General features: G+C 46.5%; 1 protein-coding gene across 18 annotated transcripts in view; it reads left to right on the top strand.

Moving 5' to 3' along the window:
• The first annotated feature begins 5,302 nt into the window (after window positions 1–5,302).
• The window catches only part of MAGI1 (membrane associated guanylate kinase, WW and PDZ domain containing 1), a 330,591-nt gene continuing 308,741 nt past the window's right edge, over window positions 5,303–27,152 (top strand). For all 18 annotated transcript variants that reach the window (XM_058845495.1, XM_058845492.1, XM_058845491.1 and 15 more), the window contains exon 1: window positions 5,303–5,955. In XM_058845495.1, coding sequence (XP_058701478.1) covers window positions 5,670–5,955 — 286 coding nt within the window. In that variant the 5' untranslated portion in view covers window positions 5,303–5,669. The remainder of the gene's footprint in view (window positions 5,956–27,152) is intronic.

Raw genomic sequence — 27,152 nt, 5'->3', positions numbered from 1 at the left:
GTGTTGGTGGAGTTTAAGGATGCAGTGAGGCTCTGTCAGTATCTGCAGAGGGAACAAGGAGGATAAAAAAGGAGGAGAGAATGAGGCTCTCAAGCTGAAGTGAGTTTGGGTGAGAGCTGGTGCCTTGGGCAGTTGCACTGAGCTCTTGCAGCACAAATCAGAGGTGAGCCCTTTTCTTTTTCAAGCAGCAGTAGAGGAAAAGTGGAGGTTTATCAGCTGAGACAGGTGAATTGGGACAGCTTATCCTAGCAGGACACAGCTAGTGTCTACTGAAGAGTCTTTGGTAACTCATGTGGAGACATTGTAATAGCAAAGAAAAATTCCTGGGGGAGAATGTGACTTAATAAGACTCAATATCCACCAGACTAGGAGGAGGAATTTGCTTCTTCTATAGCTTGGTCATGGTCAAGAAAGACTAGGAAAAAACAAGATTTTCTTTTGTTTTCTTTTCTTTTTCTTTTAATTTTGGAAATACTCCTGTATATACCAGAGACCTCTACTCCAATAAAATCTGTCCCAAATAGACACTGCACAGACATTTCCTTCAAGTTTCTTTCAGAAAGTTGAAACATATGGCAGGCTTAGCTTCCCTTGCAAAGCCAATCTGATCCCTACTCTAACCAAGAGGCTTTACCTGCTCTGTGCTGGACTTCTTCAGGGCTTTTCAAGCCTGGATCTCTCCATGCCAAAAAGCCCCACCCACAACAATCCTACCCTGGAGCAGAACGCTTCTGCAGGGAGGCTATGCCTGAATGAAAGGAATAGACCTGGGAATATGAGTGCTAATGAGAGCTAATGAAATCTACAGCTTGTAATTGTGTTGGATTTTCTACAATCTTGCTTTTTAAAAATGACTGGGCTCCTCGAGGCTGGCATCCTCACTTCCAGGTGGTCACTCTGACCCTTTGCTTACACCCAATAAGCTCAACCACATCCCAACATCCCCAGCCTATTGTGTGTTATTTAAGCCATAGGATATGACAGAGCATGTTTTATGGGGCCATTAATTTATGCTGTGGGTGACTTTAACCACCCAAGAAGTACATTAATGGTCCTATAAAATACACCCCAGAGTGTCTTAATATGGTTATGAGATTGATCTTCAGCTTTATATTCCACTATGTGTGATATTATTGAAATAAATTGTTGAGGAAGGTGACATGAAGTCCCAGTAAGAGGCGAGTTTCCTTTTTCTTCCCAGCATCCTGTGGTTACAGACTCACTCTGAGCCAGCCCTGCATGGGATCCAGCCACCCTGCTGCTGGAAATGTCCTACACAAGGGGCTGCCTTTTGGGACGCACCTTGCTGACCAAGCTCTGCCACTGACCTTAGGCAGGACCTGTCCATGCTGGCTGGTCATCAGCTTAACCAGAACTTCTCATGTCCTGACACTTGGAAGGTTTTCTATAAATGCAGGGTTTGTTCAGTACCTGGGGTTGGGTCACCTGTTGAAATGTTTGCCAGGACCAGGACTCAAAGCAGCAGCAGTCCATCTCCTCCTTGCTACCAGAAAGCAGTACCAGCCTGCTGAGAAATCCTGGCTTCTACACAGAAAATCCTCCTCCAATAAGAGTTAAGTGGGATTACTAGAAAAACAATTCTTGTTTGGGAAATAACCATAATACATGGCTCTCCTACTGACAGATTCTGGTAGTCAGTGTGCCAACAGGAAACTTCAATGTCTGAGAAACTGGATCTTGTTTAAAGTCTCTACTCTCTTTTTTTCCAGGATCTATGTGCTCAGGCTTTCAAGGCCTTGAGGCCTGTGATATCAAAGGTTTGGGGTTTATTTGGAAATTAAGAATAAATTCTGCTGTGTTAAATATTCTGTACTTTAATTTGTAGTCTTAATCATTGTCATCTTTTGTAATGCTCTCTGGTGGGAGTACATGGCTGTGAACTGCCATAAACCCACAACATTCTCAGCGACTAGACATGGTTTTCCATTCCAAAAAAAGTAAAACTGTGGTTTCCTAAAGTTTCAGTAGGAAAGCTGAGAGAATGAGCTGATGCTTGGGGGAGCTTTGACCCATTTTAGAATCCGGGACACAGCACGAAATTTCAGAGATGTTTGAGACCACGTCCATGGGTCAATATCCTATTTGAAAGAACCATTTGAGCTGTTGTGTGTTTGTAGCTGGGCCCAAAGCATGCAGAGCACCTTCTGAAGGAGGAAGAAAGCACCAGCCTTCTCATCCTGACAAATTAGCAGCTGCCAATGCATGGGCCAGAGTGACTGCAGACAAAAGAGCGAGGGAATCAGGCTCTGCTTAAAGGCCTGAGCCCACCCATATCAGTTTTTACAGCGCTGTCATGGGCTGTGAGCTGGTAAAGAACATGCAGAACTGCATGAGATGAGGCTGAACCAGCTGCTGCAGGTGAAGTAGGATGGCTGCAGTGAGCTGTCCTCAAATGAGGAATGTCCCCTGAGCTTCTCCCTGCCCTGTGTTAATGTTCAGCTGCTCCCCAGGTTGGTGCCCTGTGAAGATTCCTTAATTACTGTTTATGAAATGCTTAGAGACCCTCACAAAAAGGAGAATCTCATTATTAGAGCTGCAGTTGTTAGAGATGAAGACAGTCTGTTAATCATTAAATTCATCCCCTGCAAAGGCAGGACCAGTGTCCCTGGGAGAGAGGCCAGGCTCTGCAACGAAATGCAGTGCCAGGTTTGTATGGAGTAATAACCCAATTATCCATCAGCTGGTGTCAGGGTCCCTTCTGGGCAGGAGCAGCCTGGCCATTGGTCAAGGGCTCAGTGCTTTTAAAGTCTGACCAAGGGTTTCCTTTAATAGAGGTGGTTGGAGCAGCTGTGCCCTGAAATAATCTCGCTGCAGCAGTGAGGTGCTGGGCAGTCACAGAGTTGGCAATCAGGACAACAAAAAACCTTGGCTAAATTTGAGCTGTTTTAAGTGGTGCCAGCTTCCAGGATCTAGGGTTATCCAGACTGACCACCTGGATACAACAAGGAGAAAAAACGGTAGGAAACTGGTCCAGGAGAAAAACTGAAGTGAAAATCTGAAAATGAAATTCTGGTTGAGGTTTGCTGGTTTTGTTAATGATCAGCAAGAGCAATTTTGGGAGCATGGTGCCCAGACATGAGTACAGAGTTAGGATTACAACGGGGACAGCTCACACTTTCCTTACAGTTGCACTGTTTGTAAGCAAACTGAAAAGGGCCCTTGGAAGTCTGTCATCTCATACATTTACTATCAAAACTTTTCCAAATAGTCTTTTTCAAAATTTTTTTCCATGAAGCACAAGTAGTTCTGTAAGATCTATTCAGGGCAACCACAACTCATGTGATGCTCACATGGATCCCAGACGATTTTTAGCTCAGGAGAGCTGTCACATAAGACACCCTGCAAAATGATGGTGATGAAAATACGTCACACCCAGCTCTTGGCTGTGAACAAGGGGCTCCCTGCACCCTGAGCTCACGTGTGTGACATAACTATCAGCCCGTGCACAGATGAGAGAGAGAAACCCTTCCCCACAAGCCACGCTGCTGCTCTGTAGGGTCTACAGACCTCTGGAGCATTTATTGCCCAGGGGATCCAGCCCGATGACCAATCCACTCTTTACTGGTGAAGGCACAATAAAAAGTGTGCTGTCATCCTAAAGGTGACAAATTGGGCAGCTGGTTACTGAGCCAGCAAAAGCAGATGTGAGACAGTTATTGCTGCTCAAACATAAGGGATCAGAACAGCTTTAAGGATGAAAACAAAGTATGAAAGTTCCAAATGGAAAGAAAACTCTTGGAAGCAAATGAGGGCTAGACGCAGCAGGTCCATTGAACTTCATGAGTCCATTTCTACCCAAGAAGGCAGGCTCTGCCCCCTCCCTTGGCAGGACTTTCCTGAGCCCTAGCAATCCCATCTGCTTCCCATGGAGACCTGGCCAGAGGTGCCTGAGGCACAGGGGATGGAGCTGACTCACTGCTGTGCTATGTGACATTGGCCAAGCCTTCCTGTTCCCTTGGCTGGACGTGGCTGTGCCACCGGGGCCGGAGCCCGGGGCTGCGGAGCGGTGTCTGCAGTGCTACAGAGCAGCCAGATGAGAGATTGCAGCTGGGGAAAGGAGGGATGGAACGCAGGGGCTGGGGAAGGACAGGCTCCCCTGCTCCATCCGGGACAGGTGCAAGGGCAGGGAAAGCATCCCGGTCACCTCTCTTAGGTCTGGGAGCCAAGCCTGGCTGATCAGCTGGGCCAGCATCAGACGATGTTAGGCTGAGTTTCTTCCCCAAGTACCGATGCTTGCCGAGCCTGCCGCCGCTCCTGCATCGCAGATCACTGCAGGGCACGCTTGGCTGCGAGGATGGGAGATGAAAGAGCGACAGCAGTGAAAGTCTGCGGGCTGTAGCGTCTGAGCACACATTAGGGCAGCACAGAGAGCCAGACCAGACTCTTTGTTTCCCTGTGTCACTTCTCAGTCCCGATTAGCAGCAAAATAGGGCACGCACACATCTGACAACTGAATTCCTTGCTGGAAGGGGTTCGGTCATGCATAAGACTGCTCAAAATGAGGCCTGGCTTTCAGGTTTGGAAGCATGGAGCATGACCTGGAAGGGACAGCTGGTACGTGCACGCTTTCTTATTTTCCCCTTTTGAGTTTTGCACTAGTTCTGGGTAACTTTGAGGAGTTGTGGCCAAGGACAAGCAAATGGATGCGCGTCCCTTTCCCCAGCAGCCAGACCTCGCTATGAGTCCGTCCGGCTCCTAACCAATTACACGACAACAGGACAATGTGAGAACATTATTAATGTCTCAAATTCAATAAAAAAAAAACGGAGAACTAAGAGTAGGAGCACGACTTTCACTCAGCCATGTGCAAGCGCTTTGATACCATTTTAATGACGGGCTTGTGCAACTTTTTCCTCAGGACTTGTACTTTGCGTCTCCTGCAACAACCACCCGGAAAGCGCAGGTAAGAAGTGATTGCAGAGGTTTGCAACCGGGCAAATCCTAGAAATCCTCCCGGGAAAGCAAAGATCTGCCATCCCCAGCCGCCTGGAACACGAGCATCTCCGGGGGCGCGGGGCAGAGCACCCGCGCTCGGGGCCGCTCGGAGCAAGATGCTTCCTGCCGGGGGGGCGCGGGCACGGAGTTCTCCCCTCGGGAAAGTTGTCGGTGCGGGCGGGAGGAGCCGCGGCCGCACGTGGGGCGGGGGGGCCGTGCCGGCCGGGCCGGGCCGGGGGCGGGGAGCGGGCGGGGGCCGGGCCGGGCCGGGGCGGGGAGCGGGCGGGGGCCGGGCCGGGCCGGGGCGGGGAGCGGGCGGGGGCCGGGCCGGGCCGGGGCGGGCCGTGCCAGGGCGCCTGCGCCGGCGGCGCGGAGCGCGGCGGAGCGGGACGGACCGAACTGGAACAAAACAAGCGGCGCTTTGTACCGCCCGAAAGGCTCCGCGCCCCGCGCAGCGCCCGCGGAGAGGGGCGGCAACACCGCGCGGCTGCCGGATTTGCTTTTTCAGCGCTTTAAAATTATTTTTAATTTTTTTTTTCTTTTTTTTTCTTTCTTACTAAGAGGGGAGAAGGGACGGCGCGGAGGGGCGGGCGGGAGGCGGTGCGCGCCCTCCGCGGGCGCGGAGCCGTGCGGGCGGTGATGGCCTGAGCGGGCGGCGGGTCCGCGCCCCCTGCGCACCTGCCGAGCGCCCCGCGGCGCGGAGGGACAGCGCCATGTCGCGGGTCGTGCAGAAGAAGAACCACTGGTCCAGCCGGGTGCGGCAGTGCGCGCTGAGCCGCGGGCCCGGCGGGCAGCTGGGCTTCGCCCTGCTCGGCGGCGCGGAGCACGGAGAGTTCCCGTACGCGGGCGCGGCGGAGGGGGACGGCGAGGCGGCGCTGAGCGAGGGCGAGCTGCTGCTGGAGGTGCAGGGGGTCCGCGTGTCGGGGCTGCCGCGCTACGACGTGCTGGAAGTGATCCGGAGCTGCAAGGACCCCATCGTGGTGAAAGCCGTCCGACAAGGTGCGAGGGGGCGCGGCGGGACCGGGGGGGACCCGCTGCCCGCGGGGGGTGCGGGGCTGGGTGGCCGCGGGCGAGTGCGGTGCCGGGGGTGGCGAGCATCAGCGCAGGGCCCCAGCGGAGGCACGGACGGAGGTGCCGGTGCAGCCACGCGTGTGCGCTCCTTCTGCGAGGGGAATGATGCACAGGCACCTCCGGAGCCCCGCAGTCCCCTGCCCTGCGCTAAGCGCAGCGAGCAATTGCGGGAGACTTTCCCAAAAGCACCGCGGAGCCGCCAGCGCTCCCTGCGGGGAGCCCGCGCTTGTCCCGGGGAGCTCGGTGTCCGGCTGACCCTTGGAGAGGCCCCCTTCCTTCACTGCTGGGGGAATGGGGCAGGGATCCCCTCCTCCAGCAGCTGAGCATCCTTTGGAGCTGCTGAGTGATAAGTGGAGTCTTGTTCTGAAAGTGCAGCGTTTGTTTGCCGGCTGCCAGCGTGGGAAGAAAAAGCTTGGACCCTCCTGCATCTTCCCTCTCTGGCTGCAAGGCTGCTCAGAATTACCTTTTTCCCCCCTGGTTTGCCCTAGGTGAGGGCACATCCGCACTGCCAGCCCTGCAGCACACAGGTGAAGGAGCAGACAGGTAGCTCTCCTGGCTGAGGAAGAGGATAGGAAGAGTCCTCCCATGCTGGATTAAAAAGATGCCACTTCACATCTGCGTACACTGAACAGTCGTTCAACAGGTTAGCTAGCAGCCCTGGCTAATGGGCTTGTGATTTCCAGGGCAGGACTTCAATTTAGTGCCAAAAAACTGTTGGTGCTGCCGCAGCCACCGGGGCTGGTTGGATGGGCAGGAGGAGCAGGACTGCAGCTGGACAGCCAGAGGTGTGAGAGGTGGAGGAGAACCCCGAGGTCAGCTCCGAGTGCAGGAAGGAAAGGAAGTTTTCTTCGTCTTGCCCAAGAGATTCCTATGGGGAAAATTTATTTGTCATCCAGTCGTGTTCAGCCTACAGGTGGGGGTTTCGCTCTGGCTGGTGGTGCGAGAGGTTTTTTTCCTTGTACTTCGTTCAACCCAGCTGGTAGCTGCAGACAGAATTTTTGGCCAGCTGGCAGGATTGTCACCTGAAGTCTTGTCCCTGGGCTCACTGATGAGCTGAGATGACGGGCTGCAGGCACTTGTTCCACAGCCATCCTTCAAATCTCCGCAGCCAGAGCAGATCGCAGCGATGGGGTGTCAGAGAGGAGCTGAGCCCTGTGCACTCCCCCTCTGCCACCTGCCCCGGAGCTGATCCACCACAGCACAGAGACTTGTTAGTCCCCTCCAGGACTCAGTAGCAATATTCCAGCAAACATTGTCAAACTCCCAAAAAACCCCAGTTTTCCTTAAACAAATGCCTGTTTTCTCTGCTGCGTTCACTTCACTGGGAAAGTGGTGAGGGAAACTCAGCCTGCTGGTTTCCCTGCCCAAGTGGGAGGGGGAGAAAAGCATGAAGAAAAGTATGAGGAAATTAGGCAGAGGTTTTTTTAACATACTGATTGTTTTAGCAGAAGTATTAAAATACAGCTTGTGGTGTTGCAATGTGATCGGTATTGGTGGATGAAGGAAGGTGTGTATAAAACCCTTCCCAACCAAACAATTTCTGATCAAACTTTTTGTTGTTTTGGAAACATGAGCTAGTATAAATAAAACATGTCCTGGGAATAAACTGCAAGTGACAGAACTTGGTGGTAAATGTTTCTCAGCTCCAGGATATAGTCAAAAGAATGGGCAGAGAGCTGAGTTTTAGTGTGTTTTTTGGGTTTACCTGGAAAGTGGGAGAAAAGGGCTCAAAACCCATCTATAAGTCAGGGCAGGCAAAAGAACCTTGGGCTATTCCCATCTGCAGCTGAGAACCAAGCCCTTGGTTACTGTGCAATTGTACTTTACTTTTCTTTCTCCATATTTTAAAAAAATACTTTATTAGCCAAGAATGTGGAATAGAAATAAATATTTGGTTTCTAAATCACTAAATATTTTTGTGGTCTGGAAAACAGCTCCCTGTGCCTGTCAATGATAGCCTGGCATCTGCATGCTGCTCTGTGCAAAGCAGGGATCTCCCTCATGTATCAGAATCATAAGCATAGAAAAGGAGAGCATTTTAATTAAAATGCATTACTTCTGTGTTGATTAAAAATCTGATTATGGGAATGGCAACTGTCATTCAACAGGAAGCTTGTGGCACTAGAGCAGACAGCAAAGGAGTGTGCAGATAAGATTGTAAACATGTTTTTTCCTACGATGAAAAAACTATGATTTTCCTCCTCCCAGTTCATATTTCCTAACTGATTGGTGCTGGAGTGCTGGGACAATATCAGCCTAGAAATGTGTACATTTTATTGCCTGTCTGTTTTGTATTACATTTACAAGGCTGGAAAAACAGGAAATTTACTATAAGTCAGTCACCTGCAAGCATGAGCAGAGAAAATAACGGTTCTGACCTTGCTCTTGGTGAAAGAGACTAGGATGTGAAATGTAGGTGGGAAAGGCTGTGCATGGGCTTTATCATTAAACCAGAGTTTGTAGACTTACAGGTTCACCTGTAATATTTTTTTCTTGCTTTTATGAGTGGTAAATTCAAAAAGTAAGTTCAAAAAGGAGGAACTTCTATGAAGTCTCTTAATGGGAACACTGGTATTTAATACTGGTCATAAGGGATTTCTTGGTCCTTTGCTTACACTGGGAAGAAGAGTGAAAAAGGCTAAAGAACTTTAATGGACCTTTTCTTTTCCCCTCTGCACCCTTTTTTGCTATTACATTTGAGAATAAAACTGTGCATTATAGTTGCCTGTTTTGGGGGAGAGAGAGGAAGAATCTTTCTGCCATGTAGCTTAGTAACTTTCAGAACTGTCAAATGTGTGAAAAACCTCAGTTAACATGTAGTGCTTTTATGACTGACTGTTTCCATCTTACATCTGTGCCTAAGTTCTGATGAAATTGGCAATTAACTTCTGTGGAGTTAATAAATACATTTTTATTATTACTTGGTCAGTGAGTATGGAATTAATAGATTGAATTATTGGAGCAGTGGTCACATATTCTAGTACAAAGCTGGCATTGCCTTAAGATAGTGATTTCCCAGCTGTACTGTGAATATTGTAGTTTCCTTGAATACATTTCAGATTTGTCAAAGTAGCTCACTTTGATAAATTGATAATCGATTGCATTGGATAGATAGTTGTAAAATCAGGCACACCATTTCTTCTCGTGGATCTTGGTTGTCAGAGTCCAGCACAGTAGAAGAGAAATTTGTTGTGCCATCCTCCAAAAGAGAAGAATTAAGACTGTATCTATAAAAAATGGACCATGTTTTGTTTGAGGCAGGGTATTTGGGTTTTCATTCTCCCTCAGTGAGAGATGGGCACATTCAGAGAGATTTCCAGGTTTTTTTTGATCCTTTGTTCAATGACCTATGCCAAACCACGCCAAGCCAGATGCTTGGTATGGGAAACTGTCAAAGTTAATACGCTTGTTAAGTTATTTTTATTTTTTTTTCGTTAGTTCTCATTTCAATGCTGTGCCTCCCTAAAAAAGTGACAGAATCCCAAGTTCCTAATGACCATTTGCTTTGAAAACTGGAGGTGCTGAGAGCAGTTTATACAATTAATAATTTTGATAGACTTTGCAGCTGGGATGATCCCACGGTAAGGAGGAGCTGAGGGTGCTTGTGGGGCTTTTTTTTTAGCTCTGTACAGGGTGGACAGGAGCAGGCATGATCCCAAGCAGAAACAGTCACTGTTTACCCAGTGCTATCAACTGCATTTGTTTCTTTTCAAACATTAACTTGACCCTAAGATAAATTCTGAAATACAGTGCAGTGACTCAATGCTTCAATGTCAGGCTGGCATCTGCTGTACATGAGATGTTAAACTCGGTTACATTACACTAATGTGAACAAAACCAGCTTCTTTCAAAAAGTTCACATGAGCTGGTATTTGAACCTTTTATTTTCCTGAGAGAGCTCGTGAGATAACTCCTGTTTTGTTATTTTGGGATTTTCTGTAAAACATTTAAAAAAACAAAAAGGAGAGGTTGACACATCTGTAAATTCCTGCGTGTTTGGTGGTTTAGCAAGCACAGGGAAGCAGAATGTCACTTTGTGAGTGGTGATGCTGAACATCCCACGCTGAGTGCCTGTGCCTGGCACCCGGTGAGCGCTGGTGCCTGTGAGGAGCAGAGCTTGGGACTGATGTGCTGGGCCAGCAAAGGGAGAGGCTGTTTAGAGAGTGAGCTCTTGCTGTTCCCAGTTTACCTCTGCAGCATCATACATCAGCTCTAAAAAGCGTTTTCCTTCAGTCTCTGCTAGTTCAGTCTCTGCACGGCGAATTCTCTCAGTCATTTTTCCATCTGACCCAAATTCTTTTCGGACCCAGGTGGGTTTTAAGTGGAGAGGAAGAAATCTTGCCATCTGAAAACCTGGGAAATGTTCTTGTATTCTAGATTTATAAGGCCTGTTTTCAACTCTGACAGTTGGAGTAGTAATGAATGAAATGTAAAATAAAGACAGAATCTCTTCTTCTCTCACTTGGCACATATTTTGCTGCAAATCAGTAGTCTTCTTTCTTTAAAGAAATACTCAAAGAAGTACTGCACTTTGCAGTCATGAAATGTGTATGTTTTGTATTAAAATTCTGCCTTGAGGAAGACCTTGTCTCTACTGTGCCTGAATTTACAGTGTAGAACTCGCCAGGATTTAGAAGTTGATCCTGCTTGTGGCAAAGCAGTCATCCATCCTGTCCTGAGCCACAGAGGAGCACCCCAGAGATGGACAAGAGAGCCCAAGAGCCACATCGTGCCTGCTATAAAAATTTCCAGGAATTAATGTGATACTTCTAATGGCATGGAAGGGGATAATACTTTCCACAATAAAGTTAAATCTATCCACCCATTGAGATGGGACTCCTGGCTCCCTCATTATGGGCAGTCAGATCACAGAGCAATTAAATCACAATTATGGTCTAATTATGAGCAGTCATTCAACATCATTGCAAAATAGGATGTTAACACCATCCTGCATGTTGTTCCATGTTTTTAAGACCGAGTTACAACTCCTGCATGAGTGAATTATTGACCTGCTATCACGAGATTTAAGATTCATCTTCCATGTTAGAAATGTCAGAACTTTTTCTTTTCCTTTCTTTTTAACAGGTTTGAAAGCCAAACCAGCAGCAGCTCCTTGCATTCCTGGGTTTGGGATTGTTATGTTCTGGTTCAGCTCAGGCTGTGATCATTCATGCATCTCTTCTGGCTGTTCCTGTATCTCTTGGGCTGATGCCTGAGAAGCACACTTGCTCCTTTGGCAGTGTATTCGTACACAGGGAAACATTTGCCCCAGGGCAGCTGCATTAAGGTGTAAAGATATTCAGAGCAGCACTTTTGTAGCTGTGCAGAGCTGATGATTTGAGCCCTCTCTCATTAGATTTCATCGTGGCTCAGTTTGAAGTAATGTGGAGAAGATGCTGCTGCCTCAAGGGCTTTTTCTATGGCTTTAGCAGGGTCTGGGCTGTGGGCAAGGGCAGGATCTTTGGGTCCCCTCTTGAGGTTTTTAAAAATAATTGGCCAAGTTTTTTATTAGCATTCCTTTGCTTAACTCCAGACAGGAGCTATGCCTGCTAGTTATTTCAGGTGTTTGGTTGTTCTTTTTTTTTCACACTTCCTCTGACTTTGACTGGAACTTGTAAATCAAGGCATTTGGTTTTGATCTTTGTGTGCTGCAAGTGACTTAAATTTCTTGGTGAAAAGCACAGAGTAGTGGTTCTGTAAGAGCAAGTGCGGTGAATTTATAGAAGGAGTGTGAAGAATTTGAGGCTAAATGTTAGCTGAAGGTAGGGGTCCTTGCTGTGAGCACTCAGACTTCTGCATCCTGTCTGAGCTCCTTCCAGCTCCACGTCCCAATTCCTGGAGCAGCAGAATGCAGATCCTCCCCATCCATATTTCTGCAGAGTTTTTCTCTAGCTCAGCTGTGGAAAAGATTTATTTTTGCCTTTTAGAGACTGAGTATGAAGTGACCTTTTTGCACCAAGGGCGCAGGGCTGGGTCATCCCTGCAGTGATCTGTGAAGATCTTCTCCGCTCGCGTTGCCCTGTCACCGGAGGCATCTCCTGCAGGACAGGGGAGACAGCAGTGGCTTCTCAGGGCTGAGTGACAGCGCTGCTGAGCCTGCAGGACCAGCTCCTGCAGAAACATCATTTTCACCGCTATCATCATTTTCTCTGTCTCTCTCTCGACTCTTGGTGTTTGATTTTCTCGGTCTCGTGCAGCTTGCCTGGCGTAGCTGTTGCAGTGGTTTGACGGGTCGGGGCTCAGAGCTGGCAGCCCAGAGAGATCCACGGAATCAGAGCCTTTAATTGCTGCCTTTCATGGCTCAGGTTTGGGGCTTCCTGCAAGGATCTGGTGTTGGGAAACAAACTTAAGCCTAGGCTATCATCCAGACTTTATCTGCTGATCTGAGAGAGAGCTGTGGAAGAGGCTGCCTGCTTCCAGAGCAGTTTGGCAGCTTTTGCATTGTGCTGGTATGTTGGCAGATTGGGATATTTTTATTTTTTTTTTCCTTTAATTGTAATTTTTTTCTTTTCCTTCTGAACCAGATAGGTGGCCCAGCATCTCTTTTGGGCCTGCAGAAGCAGCATGGCTCAGGGGATATTTTTGTTGAGGTCCACCCTTTGGTTTCCAAAGGTCACACACTCCATCCACCCTTCCTCTTGTGACATTTTAAATTATTTCCAGGAGTATTCTGCATTCTGCTACAAGCTGGAATGGTGGCATCATGCTCCCTGTTAGTCACCAGCCCTGGCTCTGGCATCATTTGTGCTGAACTGTTTCGTGTTAGTAATATTATTTAAACCTGCATATTTATTTATTTTTTTTCACTGCCCCTTAGAGAAACAAACCTGTTTTTTTCTTCAGATCCGGATGTTTTGAGTTACATTTTTACACACTTGGCTTTTGGCTAAAAACGGTTCCAGTTTTTATGGTTGTGAGGGCTTTTATCGTAACTTAAAAGAAAAATAAGGTTTTAAAAAGTAGTTATTGAATTTCATTAACTGTCCCTTATTAGACTAAACAATAATGCTTACTACACGGTGTGAAAATAATGCAAAGTGCCCTGTCCTCATAATGGAACAGGAAATCAAAACAAACAAAGCCTTTGGGATGACTTGCAAAGTGGAACAGATGCCCTTACAATTGCAAGGCATTTGAATAAGGAATCAGTTTTGCATGGTTTGCTAATCCTTCAGTAAAGAGTTCATTGTCTTGGATTACACATCTGTAATTTTGGAGCCCTCAAGTCAGTGTCTCAGTACAATTACAGTGGGAAGAGACTGACTTCTTTCTTCATATCCTTAATCTCTGGCTTGTTTTTTAAGAGGAAAACCTCAGCTCTGGGTTTTTCATTTAGATATTAACAAAAAGCCTTTGAAAAAGAAGCTGCCTAAAATCCAGCCACTCCCTCAACACAAACAAAGCTGGGCAGATATTGTGTACTTTAAAAAAAACCTCAACTTTGATGTTCAACCTGTCTTATTCCAGTGGTACAGATCCTGCACTAAGTGGGTGTTTGACCAAACTGATGACAGACACAGATGTCTCCGAGGTTTTTTTGATGAATAGGAGAGGAAAGTTAACTTCCCAAACAGGCTGAACTGGACAGGTGAGGACCTGGGCTGCAGAATAACTGCAAAACGACTTTTCTTAAAAATAGCAAGGAACATGCCCATCCTCCTCCTTCCCCAAAGGCGCAGCTAGAACTCCCAATTAGCAATTTAAATGGCAGGGGCACAGGTGGAGGTTCCTGGGGCTTGGAGCAATTCACTGGAGCCTTGTGGGAAGCCAGGGATGGCTGGAGCAGAGGTGGAGAGAGCAGCAGGAGACACATAAATGATACCAAAAGCTTTGGGTTGGGGAAGAGTTTCCCTGTTCACTAGTGGAGTTGTTCATGCTGAGGCTGTCTCTAGGAACAGGCTGAGTGTTCTCTGCAGGACCAGGAGTGTGGCTCTCCCTAGCTGGTGGCAGAACCCAGGCACAGTGAGTCCAGCCCACCACCAAGAGAGCAGGAGAGGGACTTTTTACAGAGGTGTGTAGTGGTGAGATGAGGGGAATGACTGAGCTGTAAAAGGGCAGGGTTAGGTTAGAGACAAAGAAGTTCTTCACTGAATGGGAGAGGGTGGTGAGGCACTGGCACAGTGTGGCTGTCCCTGGAGCCCAAGGCCAGGTGGGATGAGTAGTGGAAGGTGTCCCTGCCCATGGCAGGGGGTGCCAGAACTGAATGACCTTTAAGGTCCCTTCCAACCAAAAGCCACTCTGTGGCTGTGATTCAGCTTTGCTGGTGAATATTCTGTTGGATGGGGTGCCTGAAGCAGCTGGTGCTGCCCCAGGACAGTGTGTGGCTCCCCTGTGTGGCACAGGGACCATGGGGGACTGTGGCAGAGCACAGCCCAGGGGGAGCTGGGGGCATGAGAAATCTGCAGTTTGGCTGAATTTGGGGAAACTGCTGGCTCCAGGCTGAGTCTCCTCTGCACTGTGCTGCTGCCCAGGGACAGCACTGAGGACAGGACACCTGATGGGGCTTTGGCAACCACTGGTCCAGCCCAGGCTTTGTTCTCTCCCTGTCCTGTGGGTGAAAGAGGGGTAATGATGCAAAACAAAGAATCATGTCCTTCTCTTTTCCCTGGTATGCATTTTTCCTTAAACAATGAAGTAACTAATATATAATTAGAGGAATTTAGAGGAGCAGTAACAGCCTGACTGCATGAGCAAGCCCAGGAGTTCTGCTGGCTGCTCAGCAGGGACTCTGAGGATCACAGAATCTGTTGTTTCTGAATAAAATCAGTAAGTTGTTTACTTATTGGGAGGGGATGGCTTGCTTTGTTGTTGTTAGATTGTCTTGTGCTGGTACCCCAGCAAACTCTGTGTATTTGTTTGATGTGCAAATACCAAACTTGCTTAGCAATGGTACACAGTGTTTTGTTAATTTTGTATAGTGTGTGTGCACTGTGGAGTCCTCCCTGTCACCTACCGTCTGCTTTTATTAATCAAACTGTTTCCAAGTGGAGATCTGAGCCACCAATTGCTTTTATACATGTACTGTATTTTATTTTATTTTATTTTATTTTATTTTATTTTATTTTATTTTATTTTTTATTTTTTTAATGAAGAGATCTGGGCATGCTGAGATTGTTCCCCCAATTTCACGTGGAGCTATTCTTGTCTGGACTAAGCTACAGCCTATAAATCCCTCATGTTGCAGGAAGCTTTGTTTGCTACAGGTGGAGTGAGGCAATTAAACCCCCACTGGCTGTCTCTGGCTGTCTGTGGGAGGTGTGGAGCTGCTCTGGGCAAAATCCAGATGGGCACTGAGGATATCAGGGCTGTGCTGGTCCAAGGGTTGGCTGCTCGGTGAGCTTACATATAGGGGAAAATTTTATAAATACACACAGACTGCACTCAGTCCTAGAGGAGGAGCTGGTGAAAATACTGCTTCACCCATCAAAATAGTTTGAATTCTTGGGTGAGACTCTGAGTATATGTGAATGGCTTGTATATATATCAATATATATATTTAACTTTTTCACTTTAGCAGCCATATTGTCAAATGTTGCTTCAGTGAAAAGGTCCAGAATGTCCTTTTCTTCACTCTTGATTTTTCCTTTTAAATGGAAACTAATCCCACAGTTTCAGTAGCTCAGGTTGCAAAACAGCCAGTGCCATGGATTTCACCACAAGTGCTAAAATTTGTTGTTGGCACAGCTATTTGGAAGCTGAAAAGGAAGAGTGTGAAACCACCACCATTATGGCTGAGAACAGTTCCCATGCCCATTACCTCATCACCAGACTCAGGGGCAGCCTCTGATCCTGTAAAAACATTGAAAATCACTATTGTGGTGTTCCTGTGCTGAAACTGTTTTGGTGATACTTGTCCTGTAAATCATCTGCAGGAACACTTTGTTTTTGGATGATGGTTTGCTCATGAGACCTCAGTGGCTTTCAGGTTTTGTGATGAAGCTGCTGAAGAAGATCCAGATTCCCTTTTCCTGGCAAATGCTGGGGGCAGCTGCTATCTAGACCTTTGTCTGGCCCCTGTGAGTCATTTCGAGCGTGCAGGAGGGAAATCCAGAGTGCACCTATAAACTTTTTCTGGAAAGGTGCCCAGTTTCGTCGTGCACAGAGGTCTCTGGCACGTTAAAGGCCATAAAACGGCATTTAGCTGCCTCATTCCAGGGGCAGGTGGCAGTTACACTTTAACACAAGGTCACTCCTTTATGAGGATGGGAAATGTGCAGAACACCTGGGGGTGTGATGTCAGTCTGTCAGGAATGGGAAGTTTGGGGCACTCTTGTGCCAGGCAGTGCTTGGACCGAGAGTGAGGGCTATGAAGAGCTCAGGTGATGGGTGGAGGGAAGAAAGCCAAGCACAAAAGGCTGTTTGGCTCAACTGGGATGTTTGTGACAAGGGCATGGACCCACAAATCTCAGCTCCCTCTTGCTGAGCTGTGGGGCTCTGCTGCTTCCCAGATCCTCATTAAAACAAGGGAGAAGGGTGAATTTCTCAGCTGGAGCAGCTCCCTTGTTGCATTGCCAGGATGTCCTGTTCAGGTGGAGCTTTGCCACAACAGTGTTTCCATAAAATGCCCTATAGTTTCTTTGTTTGTTTATTTTTTGGTTTTTTTTTAATTTGTGCTTATAAAACATGTCAAAGGCTGAATTTTTTTTATCTGCAAAAAAGATGGCTCAGGGACTAGCCAAAGCAACTTTTCCATTTATTTTTGTTTTCTGTTGCCAATTTTCCAGTTGTATTAGTTAATGCTAGAAATACCCACGTATCAGTTTTTCCAAGAGCTAAATACAAAGAGGGTTTTTTTACACTGTTCTGAGCTGGGATAAGATATCTTGGTCATATTGCAGACTGGCAAATTTGGATGTGCTGAAGTTGTTACACATGAGAAAAGCCCCAGTAAAAATGAGAGTGCTTAAATTTAAGCATGTGCTAACGTAACACATTGCAGAGGGCTTTTTGTATCTTGTCTGTAAAAGATGCTATAATCAGCACTGAGGCTTGCCTAAACCAGTGTGGAAATTGCTGTTTGCCTAAAAAGCCGGGCAAGTTGTCACAATCCCATCATTAAAAGGCTGCAGTGGATTAACCAGAACCTATTTCCAATTGATTTAGAGTAGCTGGTGTGTAACAGCCTGGTCAGCTGTGTCCTGCCAGGGACTGTGGTGCTTTGAGCTGCTCTGAGTCCTCAGACCAAGTGGGTGAGTTGGCACTGCCTCTTGCTGTGATGGTTCTGCCTGATGTCCCCCCGAGGATGCTGAGGAAACAAGGGAGCCCTGGCTCCTCACAGTTAGTTTTTATTTGCTGTATTCTGCTCTCGCTCGGGGCAGCGGCTGCCGGAGCGGCGCTGCCCGGATGGGATCTCGCCCCTGGCAGGGAGTACAAGCTTTTTTCCACAGTGCTGTTGAGTTGGCAGGGAAGGTTCCATCAGCTGCCTGGCTGGAGCCTGGCTCAGGATGTGCTGGATCCCGTAATTTGTTGGTGGGTTTCTGACAAAAGAGTGTTTCTGCTGCCTGCAGCACCTCCTGCCCTCCAGGCCCTGGGTATATGCTCAACAGGAAGGTTCAAAACTTTTCTTCACAAAAGTTAGGGACTTCTTTAGCAGTCTTACAGACTTAATTAAAACTGGTGTTCCTCTTCTTCTGTATTAGTTGCAGGTGGAGGTAAATTTTACAAATAATAGCTGACTTTTGATGCTGTTCTGCTCTGGCTACTTTTTATAAACCTCAAGCATCTTCCAGCAACCTGTGGGCTTTGTCAAGCAGAGCTTGCTCCTCTCTGAGCTCTGGCTGAGAGGAAAGGCTTCCCATTAGCAGCACAGACTGATAAACAGATCTTCATCAAGGCCTCCAAAGGACAGACCTTGCAAGTGCTGGGACAGAGCAGCAGCAGCAGTGCTGAGTGCTGATAGCTGTCTGAACTGGGGGCAGAAACACTGGTGAATATTTATTGTGTACTTGCTTCTCCTCAGAGCCCCTGGTGTAGAAGAGGCTCCAGCATTGTGATCCACTGCAGTGGGTCATGTGCAGAGGACTTCCTGCCATAAAGACATTGTTTCTAGCTCAGGTTTAGCTAAAAGGTGCTCTCAGCCTCAGTTCTCCTTCAGGTGGTATTGCACATTGATGCCTTGTTATACCCAGGTGAGCTTTAAGTTGTAACGTTTGCAGGAAATGTGGCTGAAACTTCCCCCTCTTGGAGGTAAAGAAGCAATATTTGCATTTCTTAGCACTGGCTCACATAGCTGCCTTGGAATCAAGTTGGAAAAAATGACAGAATGGCAAATGCATTGTTTTCCCCTTCTCTCAGCTCTGCATTTCCTCTGCACTGGTCAAATCAAACAGCAGTGACATTTCAAAGTCTTCCTGAATGGCAAAATTTTCCTTTTCTACTCCTTTTCTAAGGAGTCTGTGAGAGGTACAAACATTGCATGCAGCCATTCCAGTAGGAAGTTGTTTAACTTGTCGAAATCTCTCTTTTACTGCAGAACCTCTATTGAAAATGACAAATTGCTTAAAGCGGTTTCCATGTTAGACTTTAAAAAATTCAGTTTCTTTCCACCCAGAACACGTGGAAGGCATTTGTGCACTTGCCTGACTGTTTCTCTGTCCTAAGGCTCACACTCAGTGGCTTTGGACTTCATGTAATTTTCACATGCAGCTGCTCAGGTTTGTTTTCCTCAGATTTTTATGGAATGGGATTTTCTCCTGCCCTAGTTTAGCTGTGAAAACTCAAATATCTGCCTGGTTCAGACTTTGGGGACCATGGAGTGAGCAGAGGAGAGACACTCCAAAGTCTGTGCATTTTAGAAGTGATGTTCAGAGCATTATAAAATCCATAATTTAAGTTGGAGAGTCTGGATCCACAGCCAAGTTGTTGTAATGTCCTTTAAAAGCGTTGAGCGGTGTTAATCTATCACAAAATGACAAAGCATCTTTTCCTTAAACATTTTCATCTACTTCTCTGTAGCTGTCACTGTAGCAAAGGACACACGTGGCAGGTACCAGATACCGAGGCAGGCAGTTGGCTGTAACTGCTCTAAAAATAAAAATTGCTCAGTTGAAAAGGTTTTTTTCTTTCTCTCTCTATTTTTATTTTTTTTATGAAATATTTCACATTGTCACTGTGCTCAGGTGGCCCTGCACACAGCAGCACTATGTGTAGTGTGTATCCCATGAGGATGCATTGACAGGCCTTGTATTCGGGCTTGTGAGAGGAGAGAGGTCAAAGAAGAGAAGTGTGTCTCCTCAGCAATGCTCAATAAATGGCAGGCTCCAGAAGTAAAATGGAAATTATATTTCTGGGACCTTGATGGGCTGAGGTGAGGGTTTCTGTGCTGTTCATTTTGCCTGGGCTGAGTTGCACCATGTATTGATTTGCAGAGTTGGTTTTTGGTGGCTCGGATGCAGTTCCCATGGGTGGAGGTTGGTCCTTCCCCAGGGCCACAAGCAGAAGGTGGTGTGTGTCCCCTCGTGTGCTCTTGGCTGAAGGGCAGGCTCACAAACTCTTCCCTGTCTGACTGGGAAGGTGCTTTGCCCCAAATGGCATCGGATGAAGAGAAGTCGGCGTTGCCCCATTGCTGTGCTTGAGACAGCCCTGTTGCTCAAGAGGGATGATTACCGAGTTAGACAGCAGTCAGGAGGGGATCTGAGGACAATCCAGATGCTTTTTCTATAACTCCCAGGCATGTCACATCCTGGCATTTCTATTTTTACCCACTTTTCCTCTAATACTTTCATCTGTTAGGACTCCTTCAGTTTTGGCGGGTTTGGGCTGATGTGATATTTTAACTTACTTTTTGTAGCTATGCCTTTACTTACAATTTAACATTTTGGTACAGTGTTGTTTTTTTCTCCCTAGTGGTAGTTAATAAAGTAACAGTTACAAATTTTCTGGGTTCTGTTTTTGTTTTTCTCTTTTTTTTGAGTGGTTTTGGAAATTACGGTTTTGTCGGATGCTGTTTGGTTTGGTGTAGGATCTGTCACAGCAGACTCAGGTGAGCTGTCCTCTCAGCTGCTTTCCTGATGCAAATACTCTTGATATATGAATACTGAATATGAATATGGAATACTGATTGATACAATATGTTTTAGAATATAGCTTTAGAAGCAGGCACCTGCTGGGAAGAATAACCCCTTCCTGGTAGAATGTCCTGGTCTCTTGTGGGCAGAGGGCAGTTTATCCCTGGAAGCTGGAGGCTTTATGTACCTTGTTTATAGTCTTTGTTGCCTTTTGTGGAATATCAGATGCTGCCTTCGGCTCTTCTTGTTATGTGAAGAAATGTCTGATCCATTTCTGAACCCTGCAGAGCTCCCTGATACCAGGCATAAAGTATTTTTTTAATGGGCATTAAGCCTGCCTTGCTGTTTGTGGTGTCTCTGGCTAATAAAACCATTGCACCCCAAATACCCTGCAGATAGAGAGATCTGTTTCAGAACCAGCTTCTTTAGTTATGTAACAATGTGAGAGCTTTAATCCCTTTCCTCTTATAACTGGTCTGGATCGCTTTCTGTGTGTCCAGCAGCCAGCATCCTCACCAGCAGGTCTGAGCTGCTGCTGTTCCCACAGTTTCATACCCGTGGTTGATAATTAACCCATTTCTCTAATAATGGTGCCATGTTTGCTCTGACCTTTTTTCTTTCCCGCTCTCCAATTGCAATCCAGATTAAATTCAGCTTCTTCCCAGCAAAACACTGAAGTTAATATTCCACCAGAGGTGTGCTGATAAACCCCTTCACTACCTGGAAAAAAATTAGCTCAGCGTGCTTGATTTAGTATCTCAGGTCAAGAGAATGCACCAAGTTATAGGAGAAACTGCCTTTAAAATGCAGGTTGAGCTCACAGGTTCAGTCCTGACCAGCAGTGTTTGTCATAATTGACATTCCAGCAAGTTTTTCTCTTTGAGGGGGTGTTTGATTTTTAGAGAATACAGACCCACGTTCTGTGTGAATTTGCACAAGCCAAGAGAGGGGACAGGCTCTGTCTCAGCCTCGGTGTCTCGCTGTGTCCCCTGTCCCTGGCAGGGTGGTGGCTTTCAGAGGGTTCCTGGCTGGGGACGTGGTCCTGGGCAGCTGCTGGGGGTTGGCAAGGTCAGGTGTGAAGGTGCAGAGGCAGTGTGCTGCTGCAGCCCGCTTCTGGAGCAGGGCTCATCCCCCTGCCAGCAGGCAAACGCTTCCAGGCTTTGGTGCATTCCTAGGTGTGGTCATGGCCAATCACACAGCATTAAAATTAATGAACCCTCATGCAATTTTAACTAGAATGAAAACTGTTGCAAAACTTATGTACTGGATAACACCGAATCCTGTTTTACTGGGAAGAGATGGGTGTTTGTGAAGCCACTGGGGCTTAGCTCCTGCTCTGCTCCCTTTTCAAAGATGACATGTTTTGATTTATCTTCCTTTCCCAGAACCTTCTTTCAGCCTTAGAAAAGCAATGCTTATCATCACTGTTGTCAGGAGCCTGTGCAGCAGTTTGAATTACTGCCTTTCCCTTTCTAGTGCCATGTAAGCCAGCATAAATCTGTACATTACACCAATTTACATTTGGTGGGATTTGTCCTGACATGTCCAAAGCTTCTGACTCTTGATTCGTTGTATGAGCAACTCCTTTAATATGGAGCCCTGGGGACAAGACCCAATTTAAAATAAAGTTGTGCAGGTAAAAGCAGAAAGGCATGGACTGTATGCCTGTGGTCTGCAGCTGAGCTAACTGAGGAGTTTAAATTCTGCTCTGCATTTCATCTTGAGTGCTGCACTCCTGAAGGCAGTGCCAGCTTTTGGCCTCAGCCTTGCCTTGGCCAAGACAGAAGCTGTTGGGTGTGAGCACCCGGGATCCCACAGCAAGAAGAGTCTGATAACAGCAATTCCTCAGCTGCTTGCAGGATGAATCTGTGTTCTCTTCTCGTATGTACTCCTTTTATTTAGGTTAGCCTCGCTTTTTGAGTTAAAATATGTATGCACAAATCACTTCAAGCTCCTGTTGATGTGGGTTTTGGGTTGTGTTACTACTTTTTATGTATTTTTTACCCTGCCTAATGTACATTTCTCTGTTTGAGAACAAGGTTTAAGTAAAGTGTAAACTATAAAACTTCCATTAGCTCCATCAAGGGGATAGGATAGCAATGAGCCCCAGATACCTCTGTGAAATACCTCGGCCTGAAAGTTTACTACATTGGCTTCATAAGATTGAAAGCTTTTTGCCCCTGATGAAAGGAAGGCTTTGCTGTAAAACCCTGTTCCTTACTAATCTGGCTATTCTGTAGTTAGATGCAAACTAACTTGCTGTGTGCTTTGTAAATCTCCAAGGGAGAAGCTGGACATGTGTGACTAGCTGAGTGATGTATTAAATAAATGAGGCAAGGAAATGTGCCATCATCACTTTGAAAGAGACTTCTGTCACTTGGGACTGATTTTTTCAAAGGATCTAATTTCTAATTCTAATTATGAGATTTTTAAATATGTACTGAGCCTCTTAAAATCAGTATCTCTAAAGGGCCAGATTTTAAGTGACACCTAAAATATCCAGGTTTCTTTTGGAGGATGTTAGGTATATATGCACATAGTAGAAATTCATGTCTATAGAGTCTGCAGCTAGAAACTATTGGGGAAAAATCTTAGTCTATTGCCAGCTCTGGGCTAACACTGTTTTTCTTAGATACTTTTATAATTCTTTTTATGGGTACTTCTTGCTTCTGTGACACACCACGTTGCAGACAAGGGCAAAAGTTTAGCAATCTGCCGTGCAGAAGGGCTGATTTCATTGCCAGCTGCTGATTCTGGCTGTGCAGCTCTTGTACCAGCCAATTAAACCACACTCATTACAGCCTTTGTGGTTTGGAAGTGAAGTGTTCCTGCCTTTAACTCGTAGTTTTACAGGATGTTGGTTTAGGCTGGAGGTTTGCAAAGCTTGAAATCTTATATTTTCCTCTGCTGTGTGCTCCAGGGGTAGGGGAGGTGAAGAAGGAGAGCTCCATGGACAGTGAAGTGCGAAGGTGAGCCTCTGTCTTTGAGCATTGTGAACCTGCAGGCAACTCCTAAAATTTTCCTGAAATACCACAGTATCTGGTGTGCCAGGCTGCTACAGACAGGAATAGTCTCAGCTGCTGTGTTGGTCTTGGAAAAAAAGTGTCCAGTGCAGTAGGAAGTGCCGAGCATCCCTTCAGAAGCACGTTCCTTCAGCTCCCCAGGCACAGATTTTTGCCTGCCACCCTCGTGGGGAGATCCTCCCATGCTTGCAGGCCAGTCTGGGAAAGCTGCTGGGCAAAGACAGGGAGGAGGCAGAGATGGGAGAAGAATGTGACCCTCTGAGCTGTGACTGGTGACTGCGCTATTTTAAAGTCAAACTTAATTTTTAGCTCTCCATAAACAAATCTCCGTGCCAGCTTCTTGTGTAGCTCTGAAATCACTTGTGTCTGCTGCTCCGTGGCTGTGTTCTCTGTGGGGAGAAGAGCTGATCCCTCCTTCCCCAGATGCCTCTTGGCACTCAGGACCTTTGAAGAGGTGCTTTGCAGAGGGGTGAACCCTTCAGCTCTTCTGGATGTTGCATGACAGCTTCTTTATCTGGGGGTAATGGACCTCATGGATTGGGTAGGGTGCAGGTTGCTGTGGGAGCTGGTGTCCTTCACCCAAATATCCAAGGCACTGTCTTTACCCCCAGTACGTTCATATTTGACCTAGAAATGCAGTGTTTTCCTTGGGAACACCACGTGCAGCATGGGCAGGGAAGCAGCAGGGATCCTGTCCCTCAAGAGGGTCAGTGATGTTTAGTTTCCTTACGACATTATTGCCCTGTTGATTTTAACTTGGAAACTTCAGTGAAAACCACACACGCTGCTGTGAAAATTCATACTTAGTAACAAGTAAACAAGTGATCCAGCAGTCTGAGTCAGGAAATTCCCTCCAGACCTTGTGGGGAGGAGGAGTTTTGCATTTTTCTTGTCCCTCGTTTATTTTTAGTCTCGCCTCTAACACTGCTGATAGTGCCATTACAGCCCTGCAGATTAAAGCCCCAGCATGGGGTGGAGTTGAAAGAACGATGCTGCAAAGCAGTCAAAACCTCCAGGATTTTCCAGCAGCGTCATGCTACAGGCAATTAATTTAGTCTATTATTTGCCTGCCTGGGCACAGCTCAGTGCCACAGTTCTGTGAAAGGCTTTGATTTCCTTGTGCACCTCTTGTCAGAGGCCATGTCTTCAGTGACTCTGTCCTTGTGACTTGAAAGTGCCGTGTTTCTGGGGCTAATATTTTGGGTGTAACAGCTGTCTTTTTAGGCCTCTTTCTCCCTCAAATATATTTTGCCCTTGCTCTGAGTGTGTGTTGTGTTTTAGGGTGGAAAGACAAGAGTTTAAGTCCTGTGGAGCTCCCATCACTGATAACCTTGGTCTGAAGCTGTCAGTAACCCTCACGGGGTTTTGGGTGTCTTGGAGGTGACATTCCTGGCAGCAGCACCCATCTGCAAGACCAGATGATTTACCCAAGAGCTCCTGGCATTTTAGGGAGGCCCTTTTTTTTTTTTTTTGCCATGGCTGACTGTGTTAGTCTGAGTCAACAGGAGGGTATTTAAGTCAAGTAATGGTTGTTGGGTTTTCTGAGTCTTCGTTTGCTGACCCGTTAGTCAAAGCCCTCAGCCATGGCAGAGGATGTTATTCAGGACTGCCCAGAGCTTGGGAAGTCATAGAAATAGCAGTTTCTGTGAAGAGCTGGTTGTATTGCATGCATTTCATAGGAAACAGTTTTAGTCAAAGTAGGAATCTAAGGCCATTTATCCTCAGCAGCAGTAGAATCCTCACCTGGTCTGTGATGAGAGAGGTGATGGAGCAGACACAGTGCTCACAGTGCAGCTGGGCAAGTGTCACTGTGATCTGGGCAGGACAAGGCTCATGGAGCAGACAGAGCAACCCTGATAGTGCAGGACCCAGAAACAGCATCTAAAGCTGGTGTGCCTGGGCTTGGAGAGTTCTGATCACCGAGCCAGCCTGGCTGTCTGCTGCCCTGGGCTGAGCCCTGCCCTCTGGGGAGCCTGACGGACACTGCTCAGCCCTCTCCAGCACCTGGATATACCTTGAGGAATATCCTCAAATAGTTCCTGAGGACCTTGATTCTGGAATGAGGGGCCTGGCTGTGCTCAGCTGCAGTTCTGCTGCTGCCTTGGGTTTGGCCAAAATGTCACAAATCTGCTGGATTGTGGAGGAGGAGGCTGGTCTGTCGCAGGGAACCTGAAGAACGTGTTTGGAGACAAGACCAGCTGCTTTGCTGTTTGAGGTTTTTGTTGTAGACTTCTGCCAAGCATCTGCAGGCTCTGATCAGCCTCTTTGTACCTGAGCAGCTTTAACAAAACCATTTTGTTTTCAGTTGAACTGGCTGTTGGGTTTGCTTTATTTTTAAACAAAGCAAGATCTCCAGGGGCTGGTGCCTGTTGAAGTCTCTCTGTGATAACATAGAAAGGTTCTCAGTTAAAATGCAGCTGAAAAATAATTTAAAAATACAACAATGTGTGCAGGGATGGTTACAGAAACCGAGGAGATCTGTTTCTTTACTTGGGAATCTTGGATTAAAGTCTGTTGTTACACGAAAATCCAAACTTTGATTCAGTCTCCATTATTCATGCAGTGAATACCTCTTTGGGCTCCCCATAAAGATGTCCTTTTCTAGGCTTACAATGAGTAGACAAACATTATGTGTTTATACCAAATGCTGGAGGATTTACAAGTTACTAGTATGTGGTTTGGAGTAACAATACACACAATGTATTGTATATTTTTGTATTTGGCCTATGTTTAATATAAGATTAAATGCACGGGCTTTAAAAAAAAGGTCTTTCCAATGCTGAAAGCAAAAAGCATGATCTGTAGTGAGGCTTCACAGTATACAGATTTTTTAAGGGCATTTTTAAATTTCTTTAATATATTTTCCATGTAGAAGTATGTATTTTGCACTTCAAGTGAGGTTCTGTTGGTTGCACTTAGCAGCGAACAGCTGGGGATTCTAGTGCCTTAACCACACAGCAGCTGCTAATTAAAAATATATAATTCTACCCTGATTAGCTTATAATTATAATAATCCCCTTAAATTTGATTATTACCACAGTGGGATAACCTCAGCCACCCTGTTTCATTGTGGGGCCTGTGAGTAACAAAACTCGTCATTAAGAGCTGATATCTGGCTCCTGAAGGATTTCTTCCCAGAGAGGAGCACAGGGGAATAAAGGCACCCCATTCCTGTGTGGCTTTGGGCATGCCTGGTTGGAGTTTGGATTTTTTTGTTCATGTGCAATAGGCAAGCAGTGCACTTAGTTCGTGGCAGTAGTAAATTTTCTTCAGCGCTACTTTGGCTCTGATAAATTTATTCAGTTTATTCTTGTCTTCTGATCTGAATTCTCTCTTTTTTTCCTTTATTTTTTTTTTTTAAACCACCTGGTCAACTTTGCAAAACAAAAAAGCTTTATAAAACATAAAAGTCATGCTTTCAGCCCTAGGATTGCTTTGCTTTCATCTTGTGCCCATCTGCTTATCCTTTGCCAGTTTTTTCTGAAAATATTTTGTAACTCTTGATAGGAGGGAATGTCCTCCTTCTTTCCTCTGCAGCACCTGGGTGACATTGTAGGGCAGAGCAGTAATAAATAACTGCTGCTGGAGAGCAGTGTGGAAACCTTGAGTTCTGGGCAGGCTTTTCCCCTCTTGCTGCAGTCCTGAGACATGAAAAGAAGCTGTGTCAGAGAGATGCCCTAATCCAAAAGTGTCAGAGTCACTTAGAGTTCACCTCTGACTTCAGTATCTGGTATTAATGGAAGAGCTGAAAGGCCAGTTTTAATATACACAGGAGATAACAGAACCTGTCATTAAAAAAAAAAAGAAACAACATCTCCCAGAGCACGCAGAAGGGACTGCATCAGTGTTCATTAGGAAAGGGCTTGGCCAGGGGAAGGCTGGTGCTTGTGCCAAAGGTTTGGGCAGCAGAGGTGTGCTGGCCAGTGAGAGCTGAGCTTCTCCCAAGATCTCTTTGGTGGTGGGACAGCTTTTTTTAAAGCCAATTATGATTTATTCTATATCTCGAATAACAGAGCCTGGATGTCTTACTGGGTCTTACTTGAGAGATCAGGGCAAGCCTCGGTGCCTCATGCCAGAGATAAAGGAAAGAGTTGTT

This window comes from Poecile atricapillus, chromosome 9 (assembly GCF_030490865.1).
Source record: "Poecile atricapillus isolate bPoeAtr1 chromosome 9, bPoeAtr1.hap1, whole genome shotgun sequence".
NCBI classification, from domain to species: domain Eukaryota; kingdom Metazoa; phylum Chordata; class Aves; order Passeriformes; family Paridae; genus Poecile; species Poecile atricapillus.
The sequence above is the reverse complement of the archived record's forward strand: the minus strand, read 5'-3'. Positions and strand labels throughout refer to the sequence as shown.